General features: G+C 49.8%; 1 protein-coding gene and 1 long non-coding RNA gene across 3 annotated transcripts in view; one reads left to right on the plus strand and one right to left on the minus strand.

Moving 5' to 3' along the window:
• The first annotated feature begins 423 nt into the window (after positions 1 to 423).
• The window catches only part of TRAPPC8 (trafficking protein particle complex subunit 8), a 170,714-nt gene continuing 157,396 nt past the window's right edge, over positions 424 to 13,741 (plus strand). Inside the window, exons 1-2 of one of the 2 annotated variants that reach the window (XM_075353322.1) lie at positions 424 to 762; positions 5,047 to 5,241. In XM_075353322.1, coding sequence (XP_075209437.1) covers positions 606 to 762; positions 5,047 to 5,241 — 352 coding nt within the window. In that variant the 5' untranslated portion in view covers positions 424 to 605. The remainder of the gene's footprint in view (positions 763 to 5,046; positions 5,242 to 13,741) is intronic. The other variant, XM_075353323.1, reaches the window with a different exon arrangement.
• Positions 5,020 to 13,741, minus strand: part of LOC142317218 (uncharacterized) — a 43,690-nt gene continuing 34,968 nt past the window's right edge. The window contains exon 3 of the long non-coding RNA XR_012754679.1: positions 5,020 to 5,348. This is a non-coding gene — a long non-coding RNA (uncharacterized LOC142317218). The remainder of the gene's footprint in view (positions 5,349 to 13,741) is intronic.

The raw sequence follows: 13,741 nt of genomic DNA on the forward strand, positions 1-13,741 counted from the left end.
GAGTACAGGGCACTGCAGTGCTCCAGACAGGCCACCAGGTGGAGTAAAGGGCACTGCAGTGCTCCAGACAGGCCACCAGGCGGAGTACAGGGCACTGCTGCTCGGCTCCGTACACTGCTGAAGTAACATCGGATGGTGGGATGCTGCCTGCACTCGGATAGCTCAGCGGTATCACCGTGGCAGGCCGCACCATTACAAACTGTACCCAGGTTATTAATAAAGGGGCATTTCCTGACAGCACTGCAGCGCATAATGACGGCCTATCACAGGCGCAATGATGCTGACAGATGATGTCACACACACAAGAACCGGGTCCTTCTGGACTCAGGGCGCACAGCCCCGGATGCAGGAGGCCGCTCTGCTGTTGGAGCAGGATGACGCCATCACTGTGCGCCGCTTTAAGCTGACGTCACGTTCTGGCAGGATCCGCCCATCGCGGTGGCGAGACTGCGCCGCTGGATATCACGGGAGCGCGCCCTCAACTGCCCTGGTGACAGGCACGGAAGTCACGTGACAGGCCGGGACCGGCTGACTGGATAGGGCGGAGAAGGTTGCGCTGTACCGGAGGCGACTGACAGCGCGTCCCAGAGTCCGGAGCGGCCGGGATGGCGCAGTGCCTGCTCTCCGTACAGGAGTTCCTCCAGGACTCGTTCATCCCGCAGGTGGCGGCCCTCTGCAGCGATGAGGCCGAGAAACTCGCCCGGAAGAACCAGCTATCCTTCTGTGAGCTCGTCCGGCCCTTCTGCCGCCTCAGCACGGAGGGTGAGTGCGGGGCGTCCGGCACCGACCACCACTGACAGCGCGGCATGGGGTCACAGTCCACGGGGACGGCGCCTCAGTGCTCCAGCCTGTGTCCTGCTGGGAAGGGGCATAGCACTGGGCGCAGGGGTCACCCGGGGTGAGGGTGCAACTCGGAGCGGGGTCGGCAGGGGTGAGGGTGTGACTGGGAGCGGGGGTCGGCAGGGGTGAGGGTGTGACTGGGAGCGGGGGTCCGCAGGGGTGAGGGTGCGACTGGGAGCGGGGTCCGCAGGGGTGAGGGTGCGACTGGGAGCGGGGTCCGCAGGGGTGAGGGTGCGACTGGGAGCGGGGGTCCGCAGGGGTGAGGGTGCGACTGGGAGCGGGGGTCTGCAGGGGGGAGGGTGCGACTGGGAGCGGGGGTCTGCAGGGGGGAGGGTGCGACTGGGAGTAGGGGTCTGCAGGGGGGAGGGTGCGACTGGGAGTAGGGGTCTGCAGGGGGGAGGGTGCGACTGGGAGTAGGGGTCTGCAGGGGGGAGGGTGCGACTGGGAGTAGGGGTCTGCAGGGGGGAGGGTGCGACTGGGAGTAGGGGTCTGCAGGGGGGAGGGTGCGACTGGGAGTAGGGGTCTGCAGGGGGGAGGGTGCGACTGGGAGTAGGGGTCTGCAGGGGGGAGGGTGCGACTGGGAGTAGGGGTCTGCAGGGGGGAGGGTGCGACTGGGAGTAGGGGTCTGCAGGGGGGAGGGTGCGACTGGGAGTAGGGGTCTGCAGGGGGGAGGGTGCGACTGGGAGTAGGGGTCTGCAGGGGGGAGGGTGCGACTGGGAGTAGGGGTCTGCAGGGGGGAGGGTGCGACTGGGAGTAGGGGTCTGCAGGGGGGAGGGTGCGACTGGGAGTAGGGGTCTGCAGGGGGGAGGGTGCGACTGGGAGTAGGGGTCTGCAGGGGGGAGGGTGCGACTGGGAGTAGGGGTCTGCAGGGGGGAGGGTGCGACTGGGAGTAGGGGTCTGCAGGGGGGAGGGTGCGACTGGGAGTAGGGGTCTGCAGGGGGGAGGGTGCGACTGGGAGTAGGGGTCTGCAGGGGGGAGGGTGCGACTGGGAGTAGGGGTCTGCAGGGGGGAGGGTGCGACTGGGAGTAGGGGTCTGCAGGGGGGAGGGTGCGACTGGGAGTAGGGGTCTGCAGGGGGGAGGGTGCGACTGGGAGTAGGGGTCTGCAGGGGGGAGGGTGCGACTGGGAGTAGGGGTCTGCAGGGGGGAGGGTGCGACTGGGAGTAGGGGTCTGCAGGGGGGAGGGTGCGACTGGGAGTAGGGGTCTGCAGGGGGGAGGGTGCGACTGGGAGTAGGGGTCTGCAGGGGGGAGGGTGCGACTGGGAGTAGGGGTCTGCAGGGGGGAGGGTGCGACTGGGAGTAGGGGTCTGCAGGGGGGAGGGTGCGACTGGGAGTAGGGGTCTGCAGGGGGGTGGGTGCGACTGGGAGTAGGGGTCTGCAGGGGGGAGGGTGCGACTGGGAGTAGGGGTCTGCAGGGGGGAGGGTGCGACTGGGAGTAGGGGTCTGCAGGGGGGAGGGTGCGACTGGGAGTAGGGGTCTGCAGGGGGGAGGGTGCGACTGGGAGTAGGGGTCTGCAGGGGGGAGGGTGCGACTGGGAGTAGGGGTCTGCAGGGGGGAGGGTGCGACTGGGAGTAGGGGTCTGCAGGGGGGAGGGTGCGACTGGGAGTAGGGGTCTGCAGGGGGGAGGGTGCGACTGGGAGTAGGGGTCTGCAGGGGGGAGGGTGCGACTGGGAGTAGGGGTCTGCAGGGGGGAGGGTGCGACTGGGAGTAGGGGTCTGCAGGGGGGAGGGTGCGACTGGGAGTAGGGGTCTGCAGGGGGGAGGGTGCGACTGGGAGTAGGGGTCTGCAGGGGGGAGGGTGCGACTGGGAGTAGGGGTCTGCAGGGGGGAGGGTGCGACTGGGAGTAGGGGTCTGCAGGGGGGAGGGTGCGAGCGGGAGTAGGGGTCTGCAGGGGGGAGGGTGCGAGCGGGAGCGGGGGTCCTCGGGGGTGAGGGTGCGAGCGGGAGCGGGGGTCCTCGGGGGTGAGGGTGGGAGCGGGGGTCCTCGGGGGGGGAGGGTGCGACTGGGGGTCCTCGGGGGGGAGGGTGCGACTGGGAGCGGGGGTCCTCGGGGGGGGGGGGGGGGAGGGTGCGACTGGGAGCGGGGGTCCTCGGGGGGGGGGGGGAGGGTGCGACTGGGAGCGGGGGTCCTCGGGGGGGGAGGGTGCGACTGGGAGCGGGGGTCCTCGGGGGGGGGGAGGGTGCGACTGGGAGCGGGGGTCCTCGGGGGGGAGGGTGCGACTGGGAGCGGGGGTCCGCGGGGGGGAGGGTGCGACTAGGAAGGCGTTTTAGCATGTAACTGCTCTTGTACAACCAAAATATCCTGCTCCTCTCTTCACCCCCCCAGTGATTCGGGGCAGATATCTTTGTGCCCCCGCCTGTCTGTTTACTATGCTGGCATTGATGTGCTGCTGCAGCCGGTCAGTGGCCTCAGTGTTAGATGCTCACTTACTGGCATCCTTGTAGGCTGGCGCATTGCATCTCTGGCATCTCAGCAGATCCAGCATTTGCTGTCTGACCGCAGCATAAAAGCATTGTCCCATAAACAACATTTACTGATGACCTAATGACCTCACGGACAGTTCTTTTTCACGTACGTTATATCCATGAATACAAGGCGTATAGGAGGCAATGACAGTAATTTTTTTTTTTTTTAAATATTTGTGGACCGAGTCCTGTATCAAGTCTATGGGTCTGTGAAAACCAGTAACCGCACACATTACCACCCATGTGCAATCCATCTATAGCATGGTAATGGATAGAAAAAGCGTTTCATTGTATTTGTTTTCATAAGAGAAAATCACTGATGGAAAATACGGAATCTTGGAACAGTTTTGTGGCCCTGATAGCTGAATGAGGCCTTAATTTCCCACATAGAAAAGCAAAACTGACATTCTGCCTCCTCATGAATTGGTTAAGAATGGATGAGCGCACGTGTACATGCAGCAGACCTGGGCTGTAACAGCCTCTGATAGTAGAGGTTTCCATACAGGTACTACAAGCAGTGATCTTAGAATCTAAGAAAGTTTCAAAGAACATAGTGTAACATTGTGACAATGAATAGTTTCAATGGGAAATCTCTGTTAAAGGGAGCCAAGCACCAGGATTTTGGTATATAAGCTAAAGCCAGTGCTATACTGGCACTATCAGGCTGATTCTATACATACCTGTAGTGGTCAGCTCAGATGTTTAGGTTTTGAAATCCAAAAAAGTAAAGTTTATAAAATTAGCTGCTTGAGTGACAGCAGCTGAGGATCAGATAATACCTGGGTTGGGGGGAGGGTATACATAGTTATCCCCTCTCTCTGTTAGAATTAGCATAAGTATTGTACAAACTATTCACTGTCTCTTGCAGGACCTGTGTGATGTCATAACCATGTGACCAGAAGGGGCGGGGCCTCAGCCAACAAAGCTGGATACCAGGTCACATGGGTATGACCTTGCACAGGTCCTGCAACAGATAAAGTGAATCATTTGTATAATACTTATGCTAATTCTAATGGAGGGGATAACTATGTATACCCCCCCCCCCCCCATCCCAGGTATTATCTGCTCCTCAGCTACTGTCACTCAACAAGCTGCTAACGTTATAAACTTACAATTTTTTTTGGATTTCAAAACCTAAACATCCGAGCTGACCACTGCAGGTGTGTATAGAATCAGCCTGATAAAGCCAGTGCTATATTGGCACTAGCTTGTATACGAAAATCCTGGTGATTGGTTCCCTTTAATGTGAGGCCACATGAGCGTATGGCATGCGGTGTGGGAGCATTGGATGCGATATGCTAATAACTCTCAGCTCAGGCTTTGCTGCGAGCGTGAGCCGAGTGTCATTATACTGCGATGCAATCAGATCACAGCTGCAGAGGAAAGGGAAAGAGTAATCTCCCAATCTCCTCCATTATCAGCTGATGTGATTATCGCACTGCACTCCCATGTCATCTGAGTGCAGTGCGATGTTTCACTCACACCCATAGTTTTGTGACTATGGATCGGATTCCACCCGCAACATGCTGCAACTTTTTTCTCTTACCGAATAGAGCTGAGAAAAAAAAATTGGCGATGGGAATGGCCCCAAAAAGTAATATGGGTCTGAGTGGAATGCAATTTTTTTTTTTTTGCGCATTCCACTCGACCTGTTTTACTCACTGTGTGTTCTTACCCTTAAAGCACCACTTTTTTTTTTTTTTCCACCGTTTATATTTATGTGATTTATTCCTTCTTCCCAAGTTCACATGCGGGACCCCAACAATCAGCTCCACGTGATAAAGAACCTGAAGATTGTGGTTAGCGGCATTGTTACGCAGCCTCCTCTGCACGCAGCAGTTCGCAAACTTCTGAATGACGTGGTCGCCTCCAATCAACCTGTGGAAGGATTAGTCCCAAATGTGATCACTGCCGGAGATTACGACCTGAATATCAGTGGTAAGAACGAGGCTGTATTCTTATCTGGGACATTCCTCTGGAATCTGTTGGTCGTATAATTGTTTTGTATTTCTTCTTACTTTTCCATTATATTGATAAATTATTACCTGTAATGCAATGAAACTGTGGTCAGAGGTAGCTTTCCAATAAACAGTGAGAAGAAATTATGATCAAAGCTCTTGAAGACTTTGCTGCAGACACATCTAGAACTGGTATCTGAGAATGTGTGAGAAGAACCTGCGGAGGCCTAATGTCTGCATACACAAGTGGGTGCATTGTAGTGTTCAGTGGTAAGTGTGCACACCAGTGGGCTTATTGTGGATGTAGTTCAGGTGTGGAATCCATGCGTACTCTAAGTTTGTGATGAGCGACTGTCAGCACATAATGACTGTTCAAACCAAGTACAGCCACTTTATGCACCATGGCAGAGCCAAACCCTTCAGTGCACCGTCCTACCGGCTTTCCTCCTATCTATGTCCTTCTCTAGCTATAAGGAGCCAGAGCTGTCAATCAAAGCAGAGGGGAGTTAGGGGTAAAGAGAGATCAAGAACAATTAGGTGGAAGATGTACTTAAAGGGAACCTGTCAGGTTCTATATGCACCCAGAACCACGAGCAGTTCTGGGTGCATATTGCTAAACCCTGCCTAAACATCCCTGTATACACTAGCATAGATATAGAGATCTTTAGAAAAATATTTCTAAAGATCTTATATCGTATGCTAATGAGCGAGGGGACTAGTCCCCAGGGCGATAGTTCCCCTGTCTAGTGATTTTGAGGCCATAGGCTTTTATATCAGTTTATTGCTCATGTGCTTGACTATTGAGCTGCATGGGGCCGTTTAATAAATGTCAAAACCATTGACATATTAAATAACTAACTTTTTTTTTATTTTATACATTGTTTTGCAATAGTTTTTCACCCATTTCCAACATATATTATTACATCTCTTATCTGGTTCCGGTCTTTGATGTAGAGCCTGCATCATTTCAGCAGATGACGGCTGTATTACACACCTATCGATTGACTTTTAACAGTAGTGAGTGGAGTTGAACTGTCTGCTGCTTTTATCCTTTTTAAATGCCTCTATTGGTTACTGACGTAATCACGGGTTGATGACGGGTTGTTGTGGCAGCCAGGGGTCTACTGAAGCTCACCGGGTCTGTCAAAATGCTTTTGTGAATCACTGTTGCACATTCTGGTACTTTTCTATCATCCAGATATATACATTTAGGTGAGTTTCAGCTGCTTTTGATGACTAGGTATGTCAGACTCCTATGGTACATGAGTCGGTTGCGTTTTCATCCCTGTCCTTGGCATCTTGATGCTTTTTTCATGTAGCTTTGTATTCCAGTGACCGGCTGTTTGCCAGCTTGCCAATACTGATGTTTTATTTACCGTTGTAGTTGATTCTTCTAGCATTTTGTAGGGTTTTGTTCCTTGTCTTTGCAACTGTTTAAAGGGAACCAATCACCAGGATTTTTGTATATAACCTAGTGCCAGTATAGTACTGGGTTTATCAGGCTGATTCTATACATACCTGTAGTGGTCAGCTCGGATGTTTAGGTTTTGAAACACAAGCAAGTAAAGTTTATAAAGTTAGCTGCTTGTTGACTGACAGTTGCACTGTAGCAGATAATATATTCATAGTTATCCTCTCCCTCTGTTAGAATTAGCATAAGTATTATACCATCGATTAAACTTTTCACTAGGAAGGACCTGTGAGGGTCATACCCATGTGACCAGAAGGGGCGGGGCCTCAGCCAACAAAGCTGGTTACCAGGTCACATGGGTATGACCTCACCACAGGTCCTGCAACAAAGTGAATCATTTGTATAATACTTATTCTAACAGGGGGAGGGGATAACTATGAATATATTATCTGCTCCAGTGCAACTGTCACTCAACAACCAGCTAATTTTAAAAAACTTTACTTTCTTGGATATTAAAACCTAAACATCTGAGCTGACCACTACAGGTATGTATAGAATCAGCCTGATAGTGCCAGTATAGCACTGGCTTTACCTTATATACGAAAATCCTGATGATTGGTTCCCTTTTAATGTTTTATGATTGAGGTCCAGGCTTGGACAATATTCATAGTTCTGCAGCATCTTACACCTTTATTCCATATTTTTGTTTGTTTTGTTTTTTTGTGTTTGCATCGGGCATACTCCCTACAGATCTCTGTGACATGTGGCACATACAAATTACACTGACACCCAACTACCCCTCCAAAAAGTAGTGTTGAAAACTTTGACATGCTGGATCTGAAATTGCTGAGCTGGTCACTTCACGTAGAGGGTTTCCCCATAGTATGTGCAGGAGATTACTAAAAATGTCTTGCATGACGCTGGTACTGTAAAATGCTGTAAATATTCCTTCTGGAAAGTTGCTACATTTGTGCCCGTGGGAATGTACCATGTAGGGATACATGCAAATACTGGCCTTTCACCTCTGTCCTGCACTAGGGGAACATTGTTTTACCATCTCGTACACTAAATGCATTCACAAAACACAAGCACTATTGTTGTGTATTAACAATATGACAGATCTGTAAGTGGAAATCTTCAGAACGGCTTCCTGCTGCGCAGAGATAATAAAAACAGAGGACTGAACCATTTGCTACCACTGCTCAAAATAGCAACTTTTAAAGATCATTGTTATGTCAAAAACCTCTGACCCTACACTAGCTAAATCCTTCTGAAGCGGGCTTTACACGCTGCGACATCGCTAGCGATAGTACCCGCCCACGTCGGTGGCGCGTCACGGTGGGATCGCTGCCGTAGCGAACAATATCGTCACACGCAATTACCTGTTCACAGACGTCGCTGTGGCCGCCGAACAATCTCTCCTTTAAGGGGGACCTTCATTCAGCGTCACAGCGGCATCACTAAGCGGCCGCCCAATAGAAGCGGAGGGGTGGAGATGAGTGGCCGGAACATCCCGCCCACCTCCTTCATTCCTCATTGCCGGCGGCTGCAGGTACGATGTTGTTCCTCGTTCCTGTGGTGTCACACATAGCAAACAACCTGCGTTCCAAAAGAGGAACGATTTTTTTTAAAAATAAACGCCGTGTACATGACGAACGATTTGACACCTTTTTGTGATTGTTACTGATCGCAAAAAGGTGTCGCACACAACGACATCGCTAACGAGGCCGGATGTGCGTCACCAACACCGTGACCCTGACGATATCTCGTTAGCGATATCGTTGTGTGTAAATGGGCCTTAAGGTTTGTACACATATAGCTCTCTGAATCAAACCGAAAAATACCGATAGACGTTTTGATGGAGACCGTTTAATAAAAGAGCCAGAACTCACTTTTGAATCCTCAGCAGCTCCTGATGTGTTGCACACAGTTCACACTGTGGTCGCTGTCCTCCTTCACATGATCTGTGCACGTAACCTCATGGCTGCAGGTTGGGCAGAGCGCTTCGGAGCAATGCTGCTGGAACACTGGAGGATTTGTAAAGCAAGTTTATAGCTATGTCTCTACCAAAACATTTCTAAGACCTTAGGTTACATTTCCATGTTTTGTCAGTTTCTTGTGGATAGAACATGCCTATTATAGCCTCCAGCCCAATCCACAGAGGGGACGTGTCTGAAATACAGTGGAACCTCGCTTAACGAGTAACCCACTAAACGAAAATTTCGCTTAACAAGCAAAGCTTTCTGTGAATTTTGTAACCCGCTTTACGAGAAAGCTTTGTGCGAACAAAATCCTCACCTCAGACACTTCCGGTTCCATACATCCACTGCGCTCTGACCCGCACTTGCAGTCAACACAAACATGTACGCACAAACGCACACACATACAGTATTATGCTCACCTTACCTTCTATTCCGCAGCCGGCCTCATGGATCTTGTAGTTCCCAGGTACTTTGCGATGTGCTTGCGGCGAACAACAAGTACCATGAGGCCGGCGGTGGAACGGAAGGTAAGGTGAGCATATAATATGTGTACCTTCCGTTTCATCGCTGGTCTCCTGGGTTCTGTAGTGCGCCGCTCCGCTCCACTCCAGGCTGTGCATCCATAGCGACGAAGCAGGAACTTCCTGGTTCCTGTCACCGCTACTCAAAGGCAGCGCGCTGGCCAATCAGAGGCAAGCGGCCCTGCCTTTGACGTCAGCGCTCTGGCAGGAAGTTCCTCCCTAGTCGTTATAGTTACCTCATACACAGCCCGTACTAGTGAACAGCAAGTCCCAGGAGACCGGCGATGGAACGGAAGGTAAGGTGAGCATATAATATGTGCGTTTGCGTACGTGTTTGCGTATGTTTGCGTATGTTTGTGTGTGTTTTGTACGTGTGTGGAATGACAGAATAGGGGACCAGGATGGGACATTTAACTAACTAGTTGTGGAACGAATTGTCAGCATTGCAATGATTTCCTATGGGAACACCTGCTTTGCTGAACGACTAACTTGGTTAACATGCACAGTCCCAGAACGGATTGTTCTCGTTAAGCAAGGTTCCACTGTAGGTCCATTTCGCAGCTCAAACTCGCACCTGTCACTAGATGACTGATGTGTTAAAAATCACAATGATTACATTCCCTCTTTTGTCACAACTTCTTCATTTTGGTTTGTTTTTACTTGTACCCTTTGTTACCACTTGTATCATGCTATGCTTAACACTTTTGTATTTCATCTTTTTGCACCAATTGGATTTGGTAAGTCTATAGGATTACAATAGTCGTCTTTTTGAGAAGTTAAGGCTGAAGCATATTAAAGCATTGTTCACTTTAGAAGCTATTCTGTAACACAGAGCCGCCTTTCCTATTTACATGAAGCGATGTCCACGCAAAATAAGTTTTCTCAAGAAGAGTGGGCATAGTTCCCTTCTTCATTGCTTCTCTAACTTTTGTCTAATGGAGCCTCAGACGAACCTAGTTCATGTAATGGCATCAGCATCTGCAGTGGCAGTCTATGCCCAAATTAAAAATGACTTTTTTTTTCTTGTTTCCTGTGCCAGGTATAAGATTAAAATTTAAAGGGAACCTGTCAGGTGCAAGATGCACCCAGAACCACGAGCAGTTCTGGGTACATAATGCTAATCCCTCCCTAAAGGCCCCATCATGCACAACGAGATCGCTAACGAGATCGTTGCTGAGTCACAGTTTCTGTGACGTAGCAACGATCTCGCCAGCGATCTTGTTATGTGTGACACCTACCAACGATCAGGCCCTTGCTGTGAGATCGCTAGTCGTTGCAGAATGATCCGAATCATTTTCTTCAAAGGCAATATCCTGCTGAGCAGGACACATTGCTGTGTTTGACGCCTACCAACGACCTCCTAACATGGTCCCAACGCCCGCCGAGATCGTTATACAGGTCGCTGATCGTTACTGCGTCGTTGGTAAGGCCTGACTTTGTGACATCTCACCAGCGACCTCCCAGCAACTTACCAGCGATCCTTATCAGGTCATATCGTTGTCGGGATCGCTGGTAAGTCGTTGTGTGTGACTGGGCCTTAACCGTCCCTGTATACACTAGCATAGATAAAGAGATCTTTAGAAAAAGTATTTATAAAGTGCTAATGAGACCAGGGAGTAATCGTAAGGGCGTTACTTCCCCCAACTAGTCTGGACCTCTTAGCTTGTTAGTACGCCCACAGGGGTGTACTAACATGCTATTCAATGCAGCGTCCCCAGCGGTGATGCACGTACCTGTGAACGCTGAAGCTGAATGTCCCGCACTTCCGGTCATGCGCAGTATGAAGCCGGGTGTACGCGTCCCTGCTTCAGAGGTTGAGTGCAAGGCATTCAGCTCATCGTTCACCGCGGACACAGGTACGCGCATCACCGCTGATGACGCTGCATTGAATAGCATGTTATTACTCTCATAGGGGAGTGCTAAGAAGGCAGACTAGTCGGGGGAAGTAATGCCCTTGCGATTAGTCCCTGTGGTCATTCGCATTTTATCAAGACTCTTTAGAAACACCTTTTCTAAAGTTCTCTTTATCTATGCTAGTGTATACAGGGACGGTTAGGCAGGGATTAGCAATATGCACCCAGAACTGCTCGTGGATCTGGGTGCATATATCACCTGACAGGGTCATCTTAAGTGACAAAATAGTCAATTATAGTAAAATAGAGATTGTCGCAGCCCTTACAAATTCTGCACAGTCCATAATCCCTTCTAAAAAAAAAAACTGCCTGACCAACACCTTTAGGCTATGTGCGCACTAGAAATGAGAAGTTTCTCAAGAAAATTTCTTGAGAAACTTCTGGGAGTGAAAGATTTCCGGACCTCCGGAAAAAATCCGCACCAAATCCGCATGCGGATTTGCCGCGGAATTGCCGCGATTTTCCCGCGGGTGGTTCCCTGCGGATTTTTGCAGGCTGTACTGCCGAAATCCGCAGGGTACCTGCGGAAATAATGGACATGTTCATTTTCTCAAAGTTTCTCGAGAAATTCTTCTCAAGGAAATTTCTTGAGAAAAATCCGCACAGTGCGCACAGCTATTTTTTTTTTTTTACCATAGGATTTGCTGGGAAATGTCTGCACAAAGATTGCAGACATTTCTCAAGAAATTTCCGCGGCAAATCCGCGGGTAAATCCGCGGGTAAAACGCACTAGTGCGCACATAGCCTTAGGGTCAGATTAGCACTGCCCTTGGTGGTAAAGACAGACCTCTGCGTATATGGAAGCATATATATTGGGTGTAGAGCAGAATGTAACATGAAGGGATTAGAACCAACGGGATCTTCATAAGAATATTATGGTTACTCGCCACCCTGAATCTTCACGCTTTGTGTTCTCTGCATGGGATTGGAAGGGATCTCGTTGGTCAGGTAATTGATGGATTGGTTTGGAGGCGTAACTAACACTTTTTTCTTCAATTTCTAAAGATCCCTTCGCTCTGTCCATTTTTTAAAAGATCCTGGACAATCCCTTTTAAGACTTGCATTGATTAGTGCCCTAGAAGCAACAGTATGAAAGGGGTGCACAAAACCAAAAGTTTCCTGCCATCCCAACATACTGTGAGGAGGAAGAAGATTAGCCACAAAAAATATTCTCCAAGGCACTTAGGGGAGCACTGACTAGTGCAGGGTATGGAAGGCTGGTGTAGTCCCCGGAGAGCTTCCTTAAGTGTTCCCATGTAAGGCTCATCAGTAGAGTGGAAGTTTGGGTTCAGCCGGACTTTAAAGTTCTGTTCTGGACCCAAATTTGCCCTGAACATCATTAGAAGTCACTGATTGGGCAGTTCAAGTCTCCGCCCACATACAGCATGACTTCCAGGGGAGGATGGAGCTTTTTTTTTTTTTTTTTGGTGCGGGGAACACACTACATCCGATGACGCTGATTTTACCCCGAGGGTTCTTTTTCACTTGCGTACCGCTTCCGATCGATATACTAATGACCCTCTGCTGCGGGTGTCAGCTGAGGGTCATATGACTGTGATACAATCTTGTAATCGTACCACAGCCTCAGAGAAGAGGAGGGAGCACTTTCTCCCCATCTCCTCCGCTGTCTGTCTCTGCGTATATCGCACTGCAGACGCATAACATGCGAGCACAGTGCTATGTTTCACACGCTCCTATGGACTTGTATGGGGGTGGGTGAGCCGAGACTCGCTGCAAAACGCAGCATGCTGCGATTACATAGAGAGCATGATTCGTGTCGAGAAATAAAAGGCAAGAGGACACTGCCTCATTAATTAACACTGGTGCGATCCGATGTTTTATCAGATTGCACTCGCACATGAAAATCGCAAGTGGAAAAGAGCCCTCAGGCTATGTGCCCATGCTGCGTTTTTCGGGTGCGTTTTTGCTCTTAAAAACTGCATGAAGTTGCTTCCCCAGCAAAGTTTGATATTTCATTTTTGCTGACCGCACAGTTTTGTTTTTTGTTTTTTTTTTGTATTTTGCTGCGTTTTTGTGGTGACCACAAAGATGTAACATGTCAATTCGTTTTGCGTTTTTCATCATGTCAGCTGGAGACCCAGTGGCAATTGGAAGGGTACAGTGCAGGAACCGCCATGATGTAAAAACTCATGAAAAAATGCAAAAAAAATAAATAAAAAACGTGCGTTGCGTTTTTCTGTCAAAACATGCAGTTTTGTGTGCAGAGAATCTGTACACAAATCTGCTACTTGGGCACATACCCAAAAGCTACATTATTGTTTTTTCTGGAAATCGTCTGTGCATTTCTTGATAGTTGACTGTTTATCTGAATATGATTTAAGTGGAAAAATATTCTCAGATTTATCATTTACTGTACTCCATTATATATAATCTCTTGTCCAGCATAGCATGCTGGGTGATGTTTCTGCTACGTAGACTGCAGAATTTAGAATACAGCTCTGGACAAAATTCAGTTTGCAATTCGGTATAAATGTAAAAGTACATGAATATTGCTCTCCATGCAAAAGTAAAAATATTAGTGCGCGTACCACGTTTAGTTACTGTTCTGAATTTTTCAGCCTGTTAATATGTGCCAGATCCAGCTGATGATAAATAGCAAAATTTAGGGAAAAACCAAAAGGGTCCCTGGCTG

This window comes from Anomaloglossus baeobatrachus, chromosome 6, assembly GCF_048569485.1.
Source record: "Anomaloglossus baeobatrachus isolate aAnoBae1 chromosome 6, aAnoBae1.hap1, whole genome shotgun sequence".
NCBI lineage: Eukaryota > Metazoa > Chordata > Amphibia > Anura > Aromobatidae > Anomaloglossus > Anomaloglossus baeobatrachus.